Genomic DNA, 22,782 nt, shown 5'->3' with positions numbered 1-22,782 from the left:
CGGGCACTCTCCACTGCTCTCCCAAGTCTCCTGGGAAACCAGGGCTTAGGTTTAAAGCGACAGGGCCCCCCGGCACCACATTCCTTCTAACTTGTCAGGAACAAGAAAAGAAAGATCAAGCAGTCCTCCTAGGTTTCCTGATATAGAAAGGGCAGCCGACTCCTTTTTTAAATTTTTATATTATTATGTTTTTTTGGCTGCACCACGCGGCATGCCGGGGGTCTTAGTTCCCTGACCAGAGATGGAACCCATGGCCCCTGCAGTGGAAGCGCGTAGACTTAACCACTGGACCGCCAGGGAAGTCCCCCATCTCCTTTTTTTATGTTCTGAGTATCTCACCCCCAATTCTTAGAGACTGAAATCAACCCTAAGCACCCTGCCAGACCTTGTTCACATGGAAACAGAACGCACATATGAACACTTCTTGCTGGACAACCCTTGTTCCCATGTCCGCCGTTTTAGTGGAAAAAGCATTGAAACCCCCAAAGTCTGGAATGCTGTAATCCTGGGCTCTGGTGTCGGAAAGCTGCACACCCTGAGTGAACTTTTTCACCTGCCTGGGTTTTGCCGGTGCTGATGCTTACCTCATAGGGCGGTGGTGAGGAGTAAAAGGATAGCACATGCCATGTGCCTAGCACAGTGCCTGGAACGAAGGGCTGCCCACTGCTCAAATCAGGGAATGATGGCTCACCAACCTTCCTTTCCTTCCAGAGTTCAACAATCCTGCACGTCCCTTCCAAGGCCACCATGTCGGTTGGTGAGCCCCATCAGAAAGGGTCACGCGACTGCCCTATGGACAAGAGAGAGGGCCCAGGGCAAAGGATTTTTCCACCAACCTGGCTCCAGGCCAGAGAAGATCCACTCTTCCTGGACAGTGTTTATGGAGATAGAAGAACAATAGCAGGGACGCGCAGAAGGGAACAAACATTCCTGTCCCATCCCAGAAGAAGTAACAGTTCCAAGAGGGAAATGTCAGCTTCTCTGACAAATGCTTTTTTAAAGAGTCTAATAAGTTTTGGACCACTGTAGCATTTGGAGACCCTTTATTCTCATTTATAATGAAATCTTACTCCCAATTAGATAAGATTATTATCTTTTTCAGGCCTGAATCTCGGGGGACAGGATCAGCCTGCTTTCACAGAGAATGTGGCTGCCCGTCTCCTCACCATCCTTAGAAAGGCGACAATGAAGCCAAGCGGAGGTGGCTCAGAATCCTTGATCTATACTTTCATTGTTCAGTACAGTAGCCACTGACCACAAACGGCCGTTGAACATTTGATATGTGGCTAGTCTAAACTGAGATGAGATGTAAGAGTAAAACACACAGCAGATTTCAAAGACTTATTATGAGAGAAAGACTATGAATATCTCTTTAGTAATTTTATATATTGATGACACATTGGAATAATGTTTTGGATCTTTTTTTTCCCCTTTTTAAAAAAAATTTGTAACGTGCTTTATTTATTTTTTTGGCCACATGGCATGCGGGGATCTTAGTTCCCCCCCCCACCCCCCGGATCGAATCCGTGCCCCCTGCTGTGGAAGCGCGGAGCCCTAACCACTGGACTGCCAGGGAATTCCCAAGTGCCTTATTTTTTTATTGAGTTATAGTTGATGTACAATATTATATAAGTTACAGGTGTACACTATAGTGATTCACAATTTTTAAAGGTTATACTCCATTTATAGCTATTATAAAATACTGGCTATATTCCCTGGGTTGTATGATACATCCTTTTAGCTTATTTTATGCATAGTAGCTTGCGCCTCTTAATCCCCTACCCCTAAATTGCCACTCCCCCTCGCTCTCCCCACTGGTAACCACTAGTTCGTCCTCTATATCTGTGAGTCTGCTTCTTTTTTGTTATATTCAGTAGTTTGTTGTATTTTTTAGATTCCACAAGTGATATCATACAGCAGGGGTCCCCAACCTTTTTGGCACCAGGGACGGGTTTCGTGGAAGACAATTTTTCAACGGACAGGGGTGGGGGGCTGGGAGGGATGGTTCAGGCGGTAATGCGAGCAATGGAGAGCGGTAATGCGAGCAATGGAGAGCGGCAGATGAAGCTTCACTCGCTTGTCTGCCGCTCACCTCCTGCTGTGCAGCCCGGTTCCTAACAGGATGTGGACTGGTACCGGTCCGAGGCCCAGGGGTTGGGGACCCCTGTCATACAGTATTTGTCTTCCTCTGTCTGACTTATTTCACTAAGCATAATACCCTTGAGGTCCACTCATGTTGTTGCAAATGGCAAAATTTCACTCTATTTTATGGCTGAGTAGTATTCCATTGTATATATGTATATACCACATCTTCTTTATCCATTAGTCTGTTGATAGACACTTAGGATATATTGTTAAATAAAAAAAAAAAATGTTGATAAAATTAATTTCACCTGTTTCTTTTCTCTTTTAATTTGGCTAATAGAAAATTTTAATTACCAACGTGGCTCAAATTACATTTCTATTAGATATGCTGATCTGTACCTTAATATTTATGTGACGTTGGACAGATTTATGTAACATCTCTAAGCCTCAGTTACCTCCATTGTCTATGCCTGGTACTTTAAAAACCCTCAGTAAATGGTGGCTTTTGTGATTACTATTACTAAGGATTCCAGATGCTAAGTGAATTGGTGGTTAAGGGAACATGAGGGGTGCCAAGAAACAAGGGGTCAGAGTAGGAAGTTTGTGGGGAGCAGGAGGAAATGACAGAGGATTCCCAGGGAGGGAAGGACAGTTACAGCAGTTGAGGAGTTGCTGGGGTCTGGTATGCCACTGCAAGCCTTGGACATACACTGGTGTCCCTGAGGGAGATGACCCTTGGCCTAGACCCAGCAACCATCAGGGAGATTCTCAAGTGCCCACAGTTGGGCCTGTGACCTGTCTGTCCTCATCTTCACCATACAGAATTGCCGCAGGCTTGGCCTCACCTGTACAAACATTACAATGTTACCCTTTGTCAGAAGACCATCTGGGAGTTCCCTGTTGGCCTAGTGGTTAGGATTCTGGGCTTTCACTACCGTGGCCCACGTTCAAACTCTGGTCAGGGAACGGAGATCCCACAAGCCACAAGGCGTGGCCAAAAAAAGAAGAAAATGAAGAAGGAAAAAAGACCAGCTGGCTAACACCCTCACAAGGTGAGACATTCAGTAAGGCACCAAACAATACTCGATGAGCAGAAATGGTCAGGGAACAAGAGAACAAAAGTCACTGATTCCTTTACAGTCAAGGAAGGCTCTATCCCAGGAGAAGGGGAGTGTCAGTCACTTTGTAAGGAAAAGATGCTACATGGTAGGAGTCGCAACCAAAGAAGCAACTGGGGTGTGATGAAGAGTGTTCCCAGTCCCTGCGTGATCAGAAGATTTGGGCATCAGCTCTATGGCTCCCTGGTTGTGCAGTCTTAGGCAAGCTTCCCTCTGGGAGTTTTGGTTTCCTCATCTGCAAAATGGAAATAAGGATGAAAGCTATTTTGCGGGGTTATTATCAGGATTAAATGGTATGGGTATATATTTCTATATTTCTGCTAAAGCACATTACAAATGAGAAAGGAGACTAATAGAATAAATGGAATGAGAAAATAGGGGAAGAGGAATATGAACAGCCTGCAAAGCAACCAGGCAAACTTTGTGGTACACTGGCATATATCCCAGTCTCATTTATGGCCCAAGGGGGCAGTTGACTCCTGTACCTCTCAGGGAAAAGGCTAGCGAACAAGAAGAAAGTACATTCAGGAGGCTCAGTTGGAATTGCTCCCTGAAAGATCATAAAGCTCTCCCCACTGCCAAGGCCTCTTTTGTCTCCAAAACCCTCTTTATCGACTGTTACACCACTGGCCACCCCATCTGTGACACAGTCACCCCCATCTCTCCCAATGTGCTCTTCCTTTCTGACCGTGACCTTAGAACCCAAAGGTTCTGCCCTTGGCCATCTTATGGCTCCGCGATAGAGCAATAGTTCTCTATGGGGTTGATTTTGCCCTCCAGGGGATATTTGACAATGTTTGGAGATATTTTTGTTTGACAGAACTGGTGGCGGAGGTGTGCTACTGGCATCTAGTGGGTAGAGGCCAAGGATGCTAAACTTCCCACAATGCCAAGGACAGCCCCTCCCCGCACCTCACCCACCCCGCAACGACAAAGAATATGCAGACCAAATGTCATACTGCCAAGGTTGAGAAACCCTGCTCTCCCTCTGGAAGTGCAATCAATGCCTTTACAGTTTCAACAGCCATTTATGGACGATCCCCAAATCTGTACATCACTCTCAATTGCCACTGCTTCCTCTCCAATACCCTGGTCAGTCCACAGACACATCCGACAGCCAACCCAAACCCTTTATCTTTTCCCCATGTTCCTCCTCCTGGATAGTACTCCCATTCTATCAGTGTCCCAAGTTAGGAACCCCTAAGCCATCCTACACACACAACGGGACATCACTAAGTCTTGGTCATGTCTCTCAAATCCACCCCCTTCTTTCCGTATCAGCTCGTGCTTCCTAGGTAATGCCGGGCATTATCTCTTCTCTGAACAATTCCAGCCACCTCCAAACTGACCTTTCTTTTCCCATCCATTCCTCCTGGGGTTACTTGTTATCTTCCCGAAACACTGATTTGAGTATGCTGCACCTCCAGGGTAGAGCCCAAACTCCTTAGCTTGGCATGCCAAGATTGCTGTCAACCTGCTTTTTGAAGCTTATCTCTCATGAGACTCACCTCCCAGGCCCCCAGTCATACTAAATTACCTGCCCTTCCCATAACACACCATCCCCTTTTATACCTTTGCTCAAGTGGACTTGTCTCATGACGAGTGAATATCCTCCTTCATTCATCACTGTCTATGGCAAGTCTATTCATATTTAAGACATTGCTTCCATGAAGTCTTCCAGATTTCCCCACTGAAGTTAACGTCTTCCTCTTCTGATCGCCATCACACTGTATCTTTTATAGAGCTTATAATATGCTTTGGCATTAACTACATACACATTTGACTCCTCTGAGACTCTAAGTTCTGTGAAGGCAGGGGCTGTGTTTTTACTTTGGTACCCCTCGTAGAAAATAACATATATCCTGCACATAGTAGGCACTCACTAAATGTTTAGGGTATTGAATTGAGAGATCTGAAAGAGGGCTTCTTTCTCCACAGTACAGACAGAAAGAGAATTTTTATCAGAAAAGAACCATGAAGAAATTCCTTTTGTAAATTTTGGACTATTTTATGGATAAATGAATGTTTGATGCCATGAGTCTCTATATATTGGTCCTGAAAGGATAAACTGGAAATCAACGCCTTGAACAAAAACAAGTTAAAATCATGGGATGGAGAGGTGAAGAGTTAGCACAGCTCATTTACTAGCTGTAGTTCTCTTACACAGAATGCTCTCAGTTCACCCAAGACTACTGAGAACTTTTGACTTCCCTCTCTCCTCTCAAAATTGTACTCATCCTTTAAGGCCCAAGTTTTCAAAAAAACTTTCCTGATTTCTCCAGTCATAATTCATTTCTTCCTCAGTGCTCCCATAGCACTTTGAACCTCACTTAATTCTTATGACTTCCTACATTTTATTATTATTTTATTATTTCTATATATTTTTATTATTATACTTCTATAGGACAGAGGCCACAACTTAATCATTTCTGTTTCCTCGTCTGTAACTTGTCCAGTTCTTGGCACATAACAGACCATCAACACTGAACTTAATGGAACCATCTAACTTTGAGTGATCCTGGAAGATCTAGCCCAAACTTCCCAACCCACACTGTATTCATTTGGACTGGGATTTGACAGTGGGTTAAGAGATCCATCCCCCTAAATAGATCTATGGCTTCCAAAGTGACTTGGCCCCCCTTGCCTATTAGGATGACCTAGAAGTGGGCCAGACCCTCAACAGCAGGAACACTTGTTAGCCCAGTGATTCCACCTGCCAAACACAACTGTGCCCAATAATCTCTACTTTTACATCTACCCCTGACGCTTCTTCCCTTTAGGATAGTGGTTCTCAGCACATGGTCCATGAACCCCTGGAGTCTTTAGGGACAAAACTACTATAATAATACTGAGATGTTATTTGCCTTTTTAACTGTGTTGACATTTGCACTGATGATGCAAAAAGCAATGGTGGGGGCTTCCCTGGTGGCACAGTGGTTAAGAATCCGCCTGCCATTGCAGGGGACACGGGTTCGAGCTCTGGTCTGGGAAGATCCCACATGCCGCGGAGCAGCTAAGCCCGTGAGCCACAACTACTGAGCCTGCGCTCTAGAGCCGGTGAGCCACAACTACTGAGCCCGTGTGCCACAACTACTGAAGCCCACGTGCCTAGAGCCTGTGCTCCGCAACAAGAGAAGCCACTGCAGTGAGAAGCCCGCGGACCACAACAAAGAGTAGCTCCTGCTCGCCTCAACTTGAGAAAGCCCACGCGCAGCAACGAAGACCCAACACAGCCAAAAATAAATAAATTAATTACATAAATTAAAAAAAAAAAAAAAAGCAACGGTGGCAAAACTGCTGGCAACTTAGCAGGAGTGAGACAGTGGAACCAAATTGTAGTAGTAGTCATTGCATTCCTTCTTGCCATGCGTTTGCAATTTTTAAAAAATGCCAGTGTGCAGCCTAAAAAAACAAAAAAAAAAAAAAAAAAGAAAAGAAAATGCCAGTGTCAATTAAGAACACCCTTAATGAAGAAGTACAAATTAATAATTTTATAAACTCTTGACACTGGTATACAGATCTTTTTACTATTTTGTGTGAAGAAATGGGAAATATGCATACAATGCTTCTGCATACCCAAATACGATGTTTCATAGTTTCTAAGAAAAAGCACTTGTGCAATTAAACTGTGAGCTCAACTCACCTTTGTTTGTTTTCAAATTAATAGATTTTATTTTTTTGAGTAGTACGGACAGCTCCCATACACCCCTTCATGCTCTCCCTGTTTCTCCTATTACTAACATCTTGCATTAGTGTGGTATATTTGTTACAATTGATAAGCTAATAGTGATATTAATAACAAAGTTCATGGTTTACATTAGGGTTCATTCTTTATATTATACATTCTATGGGTTTTGACAAATATATAATGACATGAACTCACCATGACACCATTAGAATATCATACAGAATAGTTTCACTTCTCTAAAAATCCTCTGTGCTACATTCTTCTCTCCCTTCCTCCGCCCAATCCCTGGCAACCACCAATCTTTTTGCTATCTCCATAGTTTTGCCTTTTCCAGGTTATCACACAGTATGTAGCCATTTCAGATTGGTTTCTTTCAGTCAGCAATATGCACTTAAGCTTCCTTCATGTCTTTTTGTGGCTTAATAGCTCATTTCATTTTATCACTGAATATTCCATCATATGGATGTGCTAGTTTATTTTACCCATTCACCTACTGAAGGACATTTTGGTTGCTTTCAAGTTTGGGCAATTATAAATAATGCTGCTGTACAATCACGTGCAGGTTTTGTGTGGGCATCAGTTTTCAACTCATTTGGGTAAATACCAAGGAGCACAATTGCTGGATCATATGGTAAGAGTATGTGGAGTCTTGTAAGAAACCGCCAAAACTGTCTTCCATTGTGGCTGTACCATTTTGCAGTCCCACGAGTAATGGAAGCAGAGTTCCTGTTGCTCCACATCCTCGCCAGCATTTGTTGTTGTCAGTGCCTTGGATTTCAACTATTCTAATAGTATCTCACTGCTGTTTTATTTTACTGTATTGTATTTTTTGGCCATGCCAAGCAGCTTTCGGGATCTTAGTTCCCCAACCAGGGACTCAACCCGGGCCACAGCAATGAAAGCGCCTAGTCCTAACCACTGGATCGTCAGGGAATTCCCAAATTTGCAATTTCCTAATAATATAAGACGTTGAGCATCTTTGCTTTTGTCTTTTTTTTTTTTTTAAACAAAGTACCATTTTACTTGAAAGGACATTGGACAGACTCTGGTTATTCAAACTGGTGCATTTAGCAAATATTTCCTCAAAAATGAAAGGAGCCGGTTCGTTCAAGGAAAAAAATAAATGATATTTGTTGCCAATGGTAAATTTGAGCTTTCAAGTGAAAATTAAAAATTTGAAAACTTGTATCTGCCACTGTGAGCCTGGCAGCTTCCCAACGTTTAAGAGACTCTGCATTTAAAAGAGCTGTGTAGGGCTTCCCTGGTGGCGCAGTGGTTGAGAATCTGCCTGCCAATGCAGGGGACACGGGTTCGAGCCCTGGTCTGGGAAGATCCCACATGCCGCAGAGCAGCTGGGCCCGTGAGCCACAATTACTGAGCCTGCGCGTCTGGAGCCTGTGCTCTGCAACAAGAGAGGCCGCGATAGTGAGAGGCCCACGCACCGCGATGAAGAGTGGCCCCCGCTTGCCACAACTAGAGAAAGCCCTCGCACAAAATCGAAGACCCAACACAGCCATAAAAATAAAGGAATTCCTTTAAAAGAAAAAAGTTAAAAAAAAAAAAAAAAAGAGCTGTGTAACTCAGTGAACCAATGTTTTCCAAATTACCATGCATATTTTACAAAATCATGCGTGAGTAAAAGGTCCATTCAAAGTGCAAGCTATACCAATGATTTTAATGTAATAGAGCATAAACTTCATTATATGATTTCCAATTTCACATCTGACTAACCTTTAAAAAAACGACTACTTGTAAGTTTCGGTGTGGTACAAAAGAATATCCACAGTTATCTAAACAGGCTATTAAAATGCTTCTCTTTTTTCTAACTAAGTATCGGTGAGACCAGGTTTCCTTCACATACTTCAGTCAACACCATTTCACAACAGATGGAATGCAGAAGCAGATATGAGAATCCAGCTTTCTTCAATGAAGCCAAACATTAAAGAGATTTGCATGTGAAATAATACTATTCTCATGTATTTTCTTGGTGTGGAAAATATACTTTTCCTCTTAAAAAGGTTATTTATATAAACATGTAATGGGTTTATTACTTTTTTCTTTTAGTGAATCAATACATATTTTAAACATTTCTCAGTGTAAATTTCCAATACGGTAAATACGGGAAAATATAACCCATTATAAACAAAAGCTCTTTAGGGTTCTCAATAATGTGTGTAGCAGTGTAGAGGGGTTCTGAGACTAAAACATGTGAGAACCCCTGGTCTAAGATGCCTTCCTCTGATCCTGCCGGTCAATCCCAGTGCAGAGAATTAGATGTTACAATGCTGTTTAAGACTCACCTCTCTAAGACTTTCCTTGATCGACCACTCTATTCACTGCCCCTACTCTGCATACCCTCTGCAGCTATGTTGTTCCGGTTTCCCCTGCTGCTTTCAAACCTCTGGTTCATAGCAGGTACTGGAAGAGAGAATAAAGAAACTTGCACACAGTCTCTAGACCGGGGCAGCCCCTCCAGGTGCGTCCTAATTCGGCGGGAACCTCTCTGGGAAGAGTCTGACATTTGCGCCCGCGCTGCTCACATCTGGAGAGGCCTAATGGGGGCGGGGAGTGACCCAGGGAAGTTGCGGGCGCTCGGAGTCTTCTTAGGTTGAAAGCGCGGAGAGGGATCGGGAGGCCTCAGGGAAGAGACTGGTCATTCGGCGGAAGAGAGGCAGGTCCGGTGACATCTTCGCTCCTCCTCGGTCACCGGGGAGGGCGGGGCCTGACCACGCCCCTTCGGGGCCGCTTCGCCCCGCCCCAAGGCTCCTCGCTCCGCCCTCTGCCGCCAAGCAGGGAGCCCGGCGCGGCCGACTAGGGCTCTTCACGACAGTCCCGGCACTTTCCGGCCGGCCTCGCGGGTGCTGATGTGTCGGGGAGGCGGGACTTAGGGGAGTTTTCCCTCGCGGCGCCACCTACTCGGACGCTGTCGCTGTGGCCGACCTACCTCCCCGAGGCCATGGCGGTGTCTGCTCGGTCTGCGCGGTTCCCGCCCGACTCAGGTAGGGTCAGAGCCCCGCCTTGTGGCGGATAGAGAGGGGCGCGGGTTTCAGAGGGGTGGGGGCGGGAGGACTTCCCTGTGGGACCTGGAGAAGGGAGCCTCCGATGGGAAGGAGCCATAGAGAGAGATTGCGGTCTTCGGCTTCGGGGTGGTGATGACATTCAGGACGCTTTGCGGCTAGGGGACTGCTGTCTGAGAAAGGTTCTGGGGCATTGGGGGATCCTGGAGGAGGGGCTGCACTGCAGGGATGTTTCGGGTAGTCAGAGATCAGTGGGAGAATCCAGGTGGGCAGAAGCCCTGGGCCTGTGATTTCTGTGATTTGAGGAGGAGCCTGTTTTAAAGCATCTCCATTCCCATACGCGCACACACAACTTTCTCCATTTATCGGTTGCAGATAAAGTACAAAAAGATAAAGCTGGACAGACCTCAGGGCGCCGTCAGGGCAGCCGAATGGGGAAGCTCTTGGGTTTTGAGTGGACAGATGTGTCCAGCTGGGGGAGGCTGGTGACCCTGCTGAATAGACCAACGGATCCTGCAAGCCTGGCAGTCTTCCGTTTTCTCTTCGGTAAGTCGAGTTTCTGGGAGGGGCCAGCGTGGTTGGGGGTGGGAAAATGACAATCGTCCCTTGTCCATTTCTTGGATACTTACTTGCTTAGTGGACTTACCTTCCTTTTCCTAAGAGCTGAAGTTACTTATATCCTGGAAGAGGTCGTTGTGACCCAGTTTTGTCTCCGATTAGGATTTGGAGACCAGAAATGCTTTGATCTGAGGCTATAGGAAATATAGAGGTAGAGGAACAGGAACCCATTTTATTTGTGGCATGAAGTTGCCCAGTAAGTATGCCAAGGACTAGACTTTAGAGGAATGGCAGGGGTGACAGGGCAGACACTTAGGCTGTGACTCCCTAATCCAAATCTTTCTAACTCACAGGCCACAGCATGTATGTTTGGAATGGGTTACAGATGTGCTGAGATATTACTCCCCTGAACCCAGTGGTTCTCAACGGGGAGTGATTTTGCTCTCCAGGGGGCATTTGGCAATGTCTGTAGACATTTGTGTCTGTCACGTCTTGGGGGTGGGAGGGAAGGGGAATAGGTGGTTACTGGCATCTACACAGAAGCCAGGGATGCTCCTGCATGACCTATGAACCACACGATAGCCCTCCCAGCAAATAATTAACCAGGCCAAACTGAATAGTCCTGGGGTTGAGAAATCTTGCCTTAACTGGAGATGCCTTCCTGGCCTGAGTAGCCCCTTCTGTTTACCCCAGTGTGCTGGCCAGATACTGCTCTGCCAGGTGTGCCAGGAAGTAAAAGAGGTTGAGGAGCACCACCCCAGAGCATTTTCTGTAGCCAGTAGGGCAGACCTTTACAAATATTACTATCAAAACCTGAACAGCTTTGATCGCATTTTGTACACTTCCTTCACTTAATCTTCTCTGAAACCCTGCAAAATATTGTGAGCCCCCTTTCACAAATGGGGAATTGGCTCAGTGAGGTGCAGTGGCTGTCTGAGATCACACAACTGGCATAATGCCTAGCACAGAGTAGGCACTCCATGATTATTGTTGAATGAATTCTTTCCGGGGTTAGGAGAGAAGTCTCACCCTGGAGCTGGGTGTGCTCGACTGTATTCCAGCGTGTTCCACAGCTCCCTTTGCTAAGGCCTAACGGCCCCCTCCCCCTCTGCCTTCTCAGGGCTGATGATGGTGCTGGACATTCCCCAGGAGCGGGGGCTCAGCTCCCTGGACCAAAGATACCTGGATGGGCTGGAGGTGTGCCGCTTCCCGTTGCTTGACGCCCTGCAGCCACTGCCACTTGACTGGATGTATCTGGTCTACACCATCATGTTTCTGGGTGAGGGAAACTGTAGGAGAGAAACCCAGAAATACAAAGCATGCTGGTGAATGACCAAGGTCTTGGGTTTCTTATTTCACTTCCTCTGTGACTTACAATTTCATCCTGCTGACCTGTGTGTCATCTGAGCTGTGACCCCGTAACTCTGTTTAAAATGTTGACATAACATTTAATTGAAATTCATTTTCACCTGGTTATAAAATGTCTGATAACCTTTCCTAATCCTACCCACAGCCTGTCCCAGGGGAGCTGGGCCTGTTGTGCCCCTCTGACATCTTAATCCTCTCCCCCACAAATCCCAGGGGCGCTGGGCATGATGCTGGGCCTGCACTACCGGATAAGCTGTGTCTTATTCCTGCTGCCATACTGGTATGTGTTTCTTCTGGACAAGACATCGTGGAACAACCACTCCTATCTGTATGGTTTGTTGGCCTTTCAGCTGACGTTCATGGATGCAAACCGCCACTGGTATGAGTCCGGGGAAAAGAGGGAGGGGTTGGCTGCGTCAGGATGGTTACCAGAGATAGGGGCCCGGTGAGGTCCTAGAATTTGTCCCAGCAAACGTACTTTCAGCCATGCGTTGCAGAGTGTGGTTACAGGGTGACACTTTGATTTGGATGGATTTGGGAGAGGGAAGGGTCCGTGAGGTTGGGGCTCTTGGGGTGACAAAAAAGCAAAATGGCTCCATTCCCACCCCTTCACTCTTTCCCTATCTCCCCAGGTGCCTTGATCTATCCACTTCCTGTAATCCTCTTAGAGAAGAAGAGAAGACTAAAGCCAGACATAGCTGTTTTCAGATACTACAAGGGTGGTCATGTGGAAGAGGGAGCAGACTTTCTCTGTGTGAGCCCAGAGGGGCAGAGTTAGAGCCAAGCGTAGAAGTTGCTGTGGGGCAGAGTCATGTCAGAAGGAGCGGGCCCACCAGGGCTGCTGAGTAGTGCTGTCCCGGGAGGAGGTAACGCTCCTCGACCTCTGGCTCAGGTGACCATCTCTCAGGGGAGATGGAGAAGGGATTTGGAGACAGGGTGGCAGGGTAGATGAGCTTTAAGGATTCTCCCATTATTAAGTGAAAAGCGAGTATGAGCTGTCAGTAACATGAGTATAGGGGGAAAAAATCTCAAACATTGGATTTGTTGGTGATTTATCAGTCATTAATTAAACTTCATTCATCAACACACACATGCAGATACCCCTTTTGTAAACCTTCACATTCATTCAGAGTGGCCAGCTGTCATCACAAAGAGGCACTTTTGACAGAATACTCCTGAAAAGTCTCATTTTTATGACTTTTACACAGTTTGAAAAAATATCCATCACTTACTGAAGGCTTTCCACGTGCCAGACACTATGCTAAACACTTGTAATTTTTCCACATTATAACCCCATTAGGTCCATAGTGCTGTTCCCATTTTATAGATGAAGAAACTAAGGCTTAGAGAAGTAAAGGACTTGCCTAGGGTCACATAGCATGTAAGAGGCGTAAGTGAGACTCCAGGTCTCCTTAACTACGGACTCCCATGCTCTTGACCACAAGTGTAAGCTGCCCCTTTCCTGGCTTCTCTGCTCATTCTGTGTCTTCTTGAAAACCTACTTTGCTTCTGCCTCCCCAGAATACATCTAATCTTAGTAGCCTGGTTTTATCAGTTCTTAGCCTAGGTAAGCTGTTAGCAGGTACCCTCTGGCACTAGATCCTAGCATACAGGTCTATGGAGTGTCAGTTTGTCTTGGAAATTGAAACTTTTTTTTAAATGCACTATATATATTTTCATACACCTTTAGCTTTTCAAATGTTGCCTCAAATTCGTTCTTTTTCATATTCAGCCATATTCTAGCATTGTAGTCTTGTTCCCAATCTATTTCTGTAGGAGAAACTAATTTGCTAACTAAACGAATGGTAAACACTGAACTTTTTGTTGTTATAACTCACTAGTAATATTTCTGTTATGACTTAAAATAGTCGTTGTTGCAGTATGCTCATATAATTCTAAAGAACCTCAGAATAGCCCAGAGGACCAGAGAAGGTGTGGGAGACGTCCTGGGTTAGAGAGGGCATTATATTTAAAAAGCATTTCTACCAATCCCAAGGTAGAAATGGGACTGGACTAAGAAGCTGTCCTCCACCCTTCTCCCCCTTGCTGCAGGTCTGTGGACGGCCTGCTGAATGCCCGGAAGCGGAACGCCCACGTGCCCCTTTGGAACTATGCTGTGCTGCGTGGCCAGGTACAGGATTTCAGGAGAGGGGGAGGTGTTCTCGACAGCCATTGTCAGCACGGCTGTCCCACTGCCAGACTGCGCTCTGCTCTGCCTCCCTGGATCTTCTCTTTTTCCCCTTTTGCTGGAAAGCTGGGCTGGCTTTCCCCTTGTTTCCAACCCCCTAATCTCTGGGGTCTCTCACCTTGTCATAGAAAGAGTCGAGCTTTGTTCCCGCTGGATTAGAATCCTCATGAGGAAAGAGTAACATTATGACTTTCCTTGGTGCCTAGTACTGTGCCTGGCATCTGTAGGATGTCGGGTGAGTGAATATGTGAGATGAGTGAATAGAAGAATGGATCTAGTCTCCCTTGGGCCCTGAACTGGCATCAGAACTGATTTGTGACTGTCTGTGGAGGACAAGGTTCTGACTTTGTTTGAACATTTGTCTTGTGTTTGCAGATCTTCATCGTGTACTTCATTGCGGGCGTGAAAAAGCTGGATGCAGACTGGGTGGAAGGCTACTCCATGGACTACCTGTCCCGGCACTGGCTCTTCAGTCCCTTCAAGTGAGCAGCAGGGCAGAGGCCTCAGGTGGCCCAGGTGCAGAGTGGGGGGCTCGCCTCCCTCAGGTCTGCGGCCACGGATGCTCTTCCCACTTTGCCTGAATTTGCCACGTGTTTCCCTCTGTCCACTCATCTCCCTGTTCAGCGGAAGGCAGAGTCGATGGTATCAAAAGACCTAGGCCTCGCTGCCCCTGGGAGACTTACAGTGTGGGCGGAAACAAAGGGAAAAGCAGTCAAGGAAAGGAAAGCGCCGGTGCTAGGTGGCTTGGTGAGTGAGGCAGTGGCCCCAGCAGTTGCTGTGGTGGTGCCTCTGTCCTCGGGTTGCCACCCCAGCCTCTCGCTGGGACCCCTTGGCCGGCGTGCGGAGCAGATGGACGGTCGGCGCCCCTTACGCCGACAATACCATGGTTGCCAACTCTTTCCAAAACAGAGCTGCTCCTCTCTGACCTCACTCTTCCTCCCATTTCTTCCTTCCTCTTGTTTTACTTTGTTCTTTTCCCTCTTTCCTGTCATCTCCCAGTTCCTAAAGTTTGACACCATGTTGATGTTAGCCAAGCGTTCCCCTGTTAAAGTTTCTTCTCATGTATAACCTCCACGAAGAACCTGCCCGCCACAACACACACTGCTCAATCAAATTGTGCCCTCGGAGATGCACTCTTGCTTATTACATAGGGTATGTTGAAAAAAGATGGCCACCTAAAGTATGTGGAAATGAAGAGGGGTTGGAAAACCCTACCAGAGGATGTCTTTGTGCGGAGTTCTTCCACGCACCTGCTGGGGTGGATCCTGCAGCAAGGACAGGACAGCAGAGGTACATCTGCTGTGAGTATGCCGTGAGTGCTGGTGCCTGACCTTTGACCCTGGTGTCCACAGATTTGTATTGTCTGAGGAGATGACTAGTCTGCTGGTGGTGCACTGGTGCGGACTGCTGCTCGACCTCTCTGCCGGTTTCCTGCTCTTCTTCGATGCCTCAAGGTCCATTGGCCTCCTCTTCGTGTCCTACTTCCACTGCATGAATTCCCAGCTCTTCAGCATTGGTCAGTTCCTGAAGTCTGGTGGGAAATAGGAAACCACAGGTGTGCAGGGGAGGGACGAGCCAGCGGCATGTGTGGCAGTGGGAGGTGGTGACAGGGACGGGTGCCAAGCTGTGCTGGATGCGGTCTCTGTGAGATGGAAACAAACAGGGAGGCGGCTGGCGGCTTCCGGGCTCAGCTAGTACGTTGTGTAGTAAGTTTCTCCGGGGAGAGATAGACTGGAGTTGAGGACTTCTTTCATCACCAGTGGAGTACCTGGGAAAGGCTGCGTAGGGGAAGGGGGTTGAGGCGATTACCCACGTTTTCCTCCGGCCAAACTCCCGACGTGCTGGTTTTCTCCCTGCTTTTCTAGGTATGTTCCCCTACGTCATGCTGGCCAGCAGCCCTCTCTTCTGCTCTCCCGAGTGGCCTCGGAAGCTGGTGGCTCACTGCCCGAAAAGGCTGCAAGAACTGCTGCCCCTCAGGACTGCCCCCCAGCCCAGTGCTTCCTGCGTGTATAAGAGGAGCCGGGCCAAAGGTGGTCAGAAGCCAGGGCTGCGCCATCGGCTGGGCGCCGCCTTCACCCTGCTCTACCTCCTGGAGCAGCTCTTCCTGCCCTATTCCCATTTCCTCACCCAGGTACGTGTGGGCTGGGGGTTACCTTGGATAGCGGTGGAGGCGACGGCAAGCGGGAGAGAATGGGGCTGGTGTTGCAGACCTCTCTTGGCGGAGGATGGTGTTAGCGTGAGGACCGTCGAGCTGATTGCCGCTGCCCTGCCCCCTCAGGGCTATAACAACTGGACAAATGGGCTGTACGGCTATTCCTGGGACATGATGGTGCACTCCCGCTCCCACCAGCACGTGAAGATCACCTACCGTGATGGCCGCACCGGCGAGCTGGGCTACCTCAACCCTGGGGTGAGATGTCTGATGCTGACGATTTACTGGCCTTCAGAGGCCCCCTTGAGCTTTGGGGTCTGGTTTGGTCGTAAACACAATTATGAAATAAAACACATTTGGGTCCACTCTGCCCTTTCTCTGGAGCCCCGTGGAGTGCTTCTTTGGTGGGGGTTGAAATAGGGTGATGTCGTTCACTTCCCTGAACTGAGATGAGATTTGGGAAAGGTGAGTACCACTAGCCCAGCAATGAAAAACTCTTCCAGCGAGTTTTTTGGGGTTTTGTTGTTGTTGCTGTTTCTCTGTCAGAACTGGCAGCAGGCAGGGGTCTCTCTGTGCCATTGGCATTGCATGACCTGTCCAGAGGCTCCATAACAATGAGGTGGGACTAACGTGGGGGTTTGGGGCAGGTATTCACACAGAGCCGGCGTTGGAAGGATCATGCGGACATGCTGAAGCAATATGCCACTTGCCTGAGCCACCTGCTTCCCAAGTACAATGTCACTGAGCCCCAGATCTTCTTTGATATTTGGGTCTCCATCAATGACCGCTTCCAGCAGAGGTGGGCAAGGGGAGCAGAGAAGGGGGAGAAATGAAGTCTAGCTCTTTCTGCCAAGATGAATAGCCCATGCTCCCCAGTGTTGTCTTGCTTGAAAGGCTGTCCTCTGGTGCATGTCCCTGTTGACCTGGTTGTGGGCATAGCTGATTGCTTCCAGCAGGGGGCACCATCATCCTGAAGAAAAGGTAACGCACTTATTCTTTTAGAAGCTGTTATCACAGCTCTCCTCAGGTGGCCACTAACTCCCACTCTTCCCAGTGCTCCAGAATCTCTTTCCCCTCCTCTCTCTGTCCCAAACTGGCAATAACATGCTGACATAGGCCATTTCTTCTTTCTGGAAAACCCTGTTTCCTCTATCTGGGAACAGTGATGAAAAGAACAGAACCGGAAATGCCGGTGCATAGGTGGCTGTGGCCTCCATAGAACATGGTTTTCTTTCCTAAGGATTTTTGACCCTCGTGTGGACATCGTGCAGGCTACCTGGTCCCCCTTCCAGCGTACACCTTGGCTGCAGCCGCTACTGATGGACCTGTCTCCCTGGAGAACCAAATTACAGGAAATCAAGAGCAGCCTGGACAACCACACCGAAGTGGTCTTCATCGCAGATTTCCCTGGTACGGAGGAAAGCAAGGAGGCTTTGCTGTCTCCCTCCTGGCTTCGTTGGCCAGGGATATGGCGTGTGATGGAGCGGGGAGGGGCCTCTCCTGGTGGGAGGAAGGTTTTTGAAACCTGAGGTGGGGGGTGGCGGTGAAGGTGTGATTTCTCTGTTCCGGCTGGTGGTGAGTTCACTCCACCATGGGGTGGGTTGGGGAACTCTTGCCCCTGGCAGGGCTGCACCTGGAGAACTTTGTGAGTGAAGACCTGGGCAACACTAGCATCCAGCTGCTGCAGGGGGAGGTAACTGTGGAGCTGGTGGCAGAACAGAAGAACCAGACTCTTCAGGAGGGAGAAAAAATGCAGGTATTTTGCTTGAATTAACAATGGTAGAGGGACCACCACTTCCCTGGTGGTCCAGTGGTTAAGAATCCACCTTCCAATGCAGGGGACATGGGTACAATCCCTGGTTGGGGAACTAACATCCTACATGCTGTGGGGCAACTAAGCCCGCCCGCGCCACAACTACTGAGCCTGCGCCACAACTAGAGAGCCCGCGTGCCACAACTACTGAGCCCACGCGCCCTGGAGCCCATGTGCCACAACTAGAGAGAAGCCTGTGTGCCGCAATGAAGGTCCCGCATGCTGCAACTAAGACCCAATGCAGCCAAATAAATAAATAAATATTAAAAAAACAAAAACAACGACAGAAAAAAACAATGGTAGAAACGTTTAGATGAGTAGAGTTGATTTATTACAGACTCAAAATACTTCAACATAACAATAACGCAGTGGGAGCTCAAAAAAGCAAGGGCCCCGGGCGGGGGGCGGGGGGGGGGGTGCTGTGAATAGCCTCATTCAGGGTTCTAGAGGTCAGTTCCTTTGGACTCCAAAACACAAGAAAAAAGATGTCTGGGGCGGGGTACAGTGTAGGGAGGCCATAGGCTGGCTAGGGAAAGGCTAGAGGATGAAAGAGATCAGTTTCTTCCCTCTTTTCAGTTGCCTGCTGGTGAGTACCATAAGGTGTACACAGTGTCGCCCAGTCCTTCCTGCTACATGTACATCTATGTCAACACTACAGAGCTTGCACTGGAGCAAGACCTGGCATACCTGCAAGAATTGAAGGAGAAGGTGGAGAATGGAAGTGGTGAGTATATGAAGATTTGGGCTGAGATAGCCCGCTTTACAAGAAGTCAGGGTTTTGAGTGAGGATCTAGCCATTAAAGAATGAACTTGAAGCGTCTAGCTGGGGAAAGGGGAGTTCTAGGAGAGAGAATGCTCTCTCTCTCTCTCAGTGATTCCTCTTTTTGCCCTCTTCCGGGCAGAAACAGAGCCTCTGCCTCCAGAGCTGCAACCTCTGCTGGAAGGGGAAGTCAAAGGGGGCCCTGAGCCAACACCGCTGGTTCAGACCTTTCTTAGACGCCAGCAAAGGCTCCAGGAGATCGAACGCCGGCGAAATGCCCCTTTCCACGAGCGACTGCTCCGCTTTTTGCTGCGAAAGCTCTATGTCTTTCGCCGCAGGTAAGTTTTACCCACAACAGTATGTGTCTTTGCCATCAGATGTTTGCAGGCAGAGTAACTTTTCTCTGCTGAGGGTAACAGTAGGGACTGTTTCCCAGGAAAGGACAATCCAGTGCTAAATTCCTCCCTTTTGCCCTCTCCATTCCCCTCTCCCTGATTGAATGGGAGAGTAAGTGGTGTCTGATGGCCGCTGTTTTGTTCTGCCTCAGCTTTTCTCCAGCCTCCCTGTGGGTTATTCCTACCCCACCCTGGAGTCCTCTACCGGTAGACTGTATAAGGAGTGGGGTGCCCTTCCAACTGGGGTGTTGGGGTGCCTGGGGGGAGAGTCTCATTTATGCTTGGGTGAGGGGGTAGGACCAGGTGTCCCCTAAGGGCTTTGGCAGGAATGCCTATGTTGAAACAGGAGTTTGGATTGCTGGCTTTTTCCCTCTTTTTCAGCTTTCTGATGACTTGTATCTCACTTCGAAATCTGGTATTAGGCCGCCCTTCCCTGGAGCAGCTGGCCCAAGAGGTGACTTACGCGAACTTGCGACCCTTTGAGCCAGTTGGAGAGCCGAGTCCTTCAAACACAGATTCTTCAAATCCTAATCCTTCTGAGCCAAATACTGACCCTGTTCACTCAGAGTTCTGAGGGAGGCCAGATGTTGGGTATAGATGTAGGAGCAGCCGGTCACAAGACCATTACCTATGCAGTGGACATCTGAAAAAATTACTTCAGATTTTTTTTACATTTTTCTTCCTTATCCATAGCTCTGATAAATTCACAGGTGATAGATTAGAGGAACCAAGGAAGTAAAGCAAGGATAAGATTTATCAATCCAAGGTTGAGGGGCTTGGGGAGTTAAAAAACAACGTGAAAATGTCTTTCTAGGATGAAAGGGTAAGGATCAGGTTTAAAGTGACTGGCTCCTTGGTGAAAGAGATTTAATGTTCCATGATGAAAATAATTGCTGGCTGTTCTCAAGTGCTTGCCAGATGGCTAGGCACTGTGTGAAGCACTGTGCCAGCATTATTATATTTAGTCCTTAACGGCCATAAGCCCTATTCTATGGTTGGGGAAACTGAGGCTGAGAGGTAATATAATTTGCTCATAAGACATACACCTAATAAGGGATGGACTGATGGTTTGAACCTCAAGTTTGTTTGACTTAAGGTCCTGCACCCTGCTGCTTGTAATTTTCAGAATCCTTGACAATAATTCTGAAGTAGCGTAGCTTAAAACTTGTCCAGTTATAAAGTATGATTAGGATGGTGATCAGGTTTTAAATGCACACAGAATAATTTTCTCTTCACTGCAATTTTGGTTCCTTCTTTGTTCCTATTATTTATACACCCAGTACGTTTTTCACTAGCAGTCATGAGCATAGTTAGACTATCACAGGGTTAAACAAATAAGGAAATTTAGGTGATTAGTAGTGGTATTTATCTACAAATAAGCTTAGTATTTAGCATTATTCTAGCCTTTAATGAGCAGGAGGTGATGTAAAGTAAGATTTAACCAAACGTGATGAGGGATTAGGGAATGTTTACAGTCACTTTGTAGACTTCGGATGTAGAAAGCTTGGACGTGATTCAGGAGGATCCTCAATTCTGTGAAAATTCAAAGGCCTGGTCCTGGGCTAGGAAGTTAGAATGCATAGCGTAATTAAAAAGAAAAAGACAAACAAACTAAAAAACAGGCCCTGTTTGGGAGCTCATGGTCTTCAGGCAGAGACCGTCAGTAGACTGGCAGTCCCAGTAACTTTGATAAAGGATCGCATCTGTTTTCAGGCTTCTCTTCTCTTCCCGTGCTCCGCTCCACCCAGTCTCAGGGTTCTTTCCTAGGCAGCTGCCTTTTCACTGTACACACTTGGGATGATTATGTCTATTCCATGGTTTCCAGTGATGATGCTGCTTAGGTTTCTTTCCTGTGTCCTAGACCTGTGTATCTAACTAGCTCCAGCTGGATATCCTACAGAGCTTTCAAACTCTTGTCGTAAACAGAACTTGCATTCATCCCCAACTCAGACTTGCGTCTCCTTTATTAGTGAATGGCAACTGCTTTTTTTTTTTTTTTTTTTAACCAAGCCATCTGTGAGTCGTCAGCCTTGACTCTTCCCTTTTCCTCACATTTCTTTAAGATTTCAAGTCCCATTAATTCTACGTCTTACTTCTTCGACCTATTGAATTCATCTCTACCACCTCTGTTCTTTCAGCCTTTATACTGGAATCCAATTAGCAACAGACCAGAGCAGGGCTGCCATGTAGTTGTGCAGGTTGGGCCTGAATACGGGCACCCAGCTGAGGCCAAGTGGGGCCTGAGTAAGTCCCTCTGATTCCTACAAGGCATTTTGTGGGTCAGTGATGGCTGTGCCACAGGGCATCTTGCACCGATGTAGGGCAAACACTGGTTTTCAGTCCTTTTGCAGATCTCAGCAACACGATACACCTTGGCACCATGTCCTTCCCCGCAACCGCTGCCCACACCCTCCTTTTTACTTGGTTTAAAAAAAAAAACAAAAAAACTCTTCTTCACTTCAGAAGGAAACTCCTGCAAAAAGTTATCTTTCTTAATACAGGCAAGGATGCTGCTTTCCTCCAACCTGTCTCATTTTCCAAATGAAAATGTTGCGGTGGGATGAAGAAAGGTGCTAGTCTAAATAATACTGGTTAAGAAAAGCTGTTCACTGGTGAAAATCTGGGTTATTCAGGTTTCAGGAGTATTCAGGCCCTGGTAATTAATGTCCCTTTCGCCAGAAGGCTTTGCATCCTACCCCGAGCATTTAGATCTTCTGTCCCTGACCAGTGTCATCCCCTTGAAACTCTCTAAAGTATGATTTTCAACTTAAACATGAAATAGGACATTTCCTTCCATGAACACTTTATGCTTTTGATTCTCAGCTGTAATCACCTTCACCCCTTGCTGTTCCATGCCTTTGCTTCTACTGCCCTCCCTCAGCTGGTTAATCCCCACCTCCACCCCGGGGCTAGGCAGAGGACAAGACACCTTGAAGGTCACTCTCTTTAGTCTGCCAGCTCCTTGAGAGCAGGGGTCATCCTAGTAAATAAATATTGAACCGAACCTCAAAGCAGTTCTCTCTCTGGTGTTACTTCACCAGCATACAGGCACATACTCATCCCCATCCGCCCCCCCGCCCCCCCCCCACCGTTTGGTCAAGATGGTTAACTTATCTTTAGATAGCAATGCAGTGGCATCTAAAGGCTTCTTGAATCTTTTTCTGGAGTTTTTCAATGTCATGCAAAGTTGAACTTCTCAAGTTTCAGAGCAGGCAGGTCAGATTTAACCTTGCCTTCCCTCCCAAATATGTTTCTAAACTTCTAAGCCTCCAGGCAACCAGGTATAAGCATTCCTTGGGCCTCACGTCTGCAACAGCAGAGCACAGTGAAGTGTCTGATTGAACCACTTGACCTCATAGGTGCTGGTACGAACATGTGCCAAGTGGCTGCTAGGCTCAAGGAAGGATGGTCCAAACTCTGGCTGATGAACCTCCTACGATTTTAGAATAAGCCTTTGGGAACTTGTTTAAATTTCATTTTGACTCATTCATTGTGTAAGATATATTGGAAACTAGTCCCTCTCACCACTGTTTAAAACATGTAACTTGCAGCCTTTAATACCTGTTTATATAAAAGGGAAACTTAAGGCATTAAACTGTTTCTACATTTTCAAAAAGATGAAAATTGGTTTAAATTTTCG

At 47.2% G+C, this 22,782-nt stretch overlaps 1 protein-coding gene and 1 long non-coding RNA gene across 2 annotated transcripts; one reads left to right on the top strand and one right to left on the bottom strand.

Annotated features, from left to right (window-relative positions):
* Positions 1-6,486: 6,486 nt before the first annotated feature.
* LOC137777927 (uncharacterized) lies at positions 6,487-9,581 on the bottom strand. Its single transcript, XR_011076679.1, has 3 exons — positions 9,432-9,581; positions 9,192-9,309; positions 6,487-6,605 (listed from the first exon to the last, which is right to left on the bottom strand). It is a non-coding gene; the product is annotated as an uncharacterized lncRNA (long non-coding RNA).
* A 196-nt stretch (positions 9,582-9,777) lies between these two features.
* Positions 9,778-22,758, top strand: GGCX (gamma-glutamyl carboxylase). The gene is made up of 15 exons (XM_068564065.1): positions 9,778-9,890; positions 10,284-10,454; positions 11,587-11,745; positions 12,048-12,213; positions 13,887-13,965; positions 14,398-14,504; positions 15,375-15,538; positions 15,888-16,153; positions 16,301-16,432; positions 16,822-16,973; positions 17,415-17,584; positions 17,800-17,930; positions 18,564-18,711; positions 18,890-19,085; positions 19,524-22,758. Exons 1-15 carry the CDS (start codon positions 9,848-9,850, stop codon positions 19,714-19,716), a joined length of 2,277 nt encoding a protein of 758 aa, XP_068420166.1. The 5' UTR covers positions 9,778-9,847; the 3' UTR covers positions 19,717-22,758.
* Positions 22,759-22,782: the final 24 nt, after the last annotated feature.

The sequence above is a fragment of the Eschrichtius robustus genome, chromosome 15, assembly GCF_028021215.1.
Source record: "Eschrichtius robustus isolate mEscRob2 chromosome 15, mEscRob2.pri, whole genome shotgun sequence".
NCBI lineage: Eukaryota > Metazoa > Chordata > Mammalia > Artiodactyla > Eschrichtiidae > Eschrichtius > Eschrichtius robustus.
The sequence above is the reverse complement of the archived record's forward strand: the minus strand, read 5'-3'. Positions and strand labels throughout refer to the sequence as shown.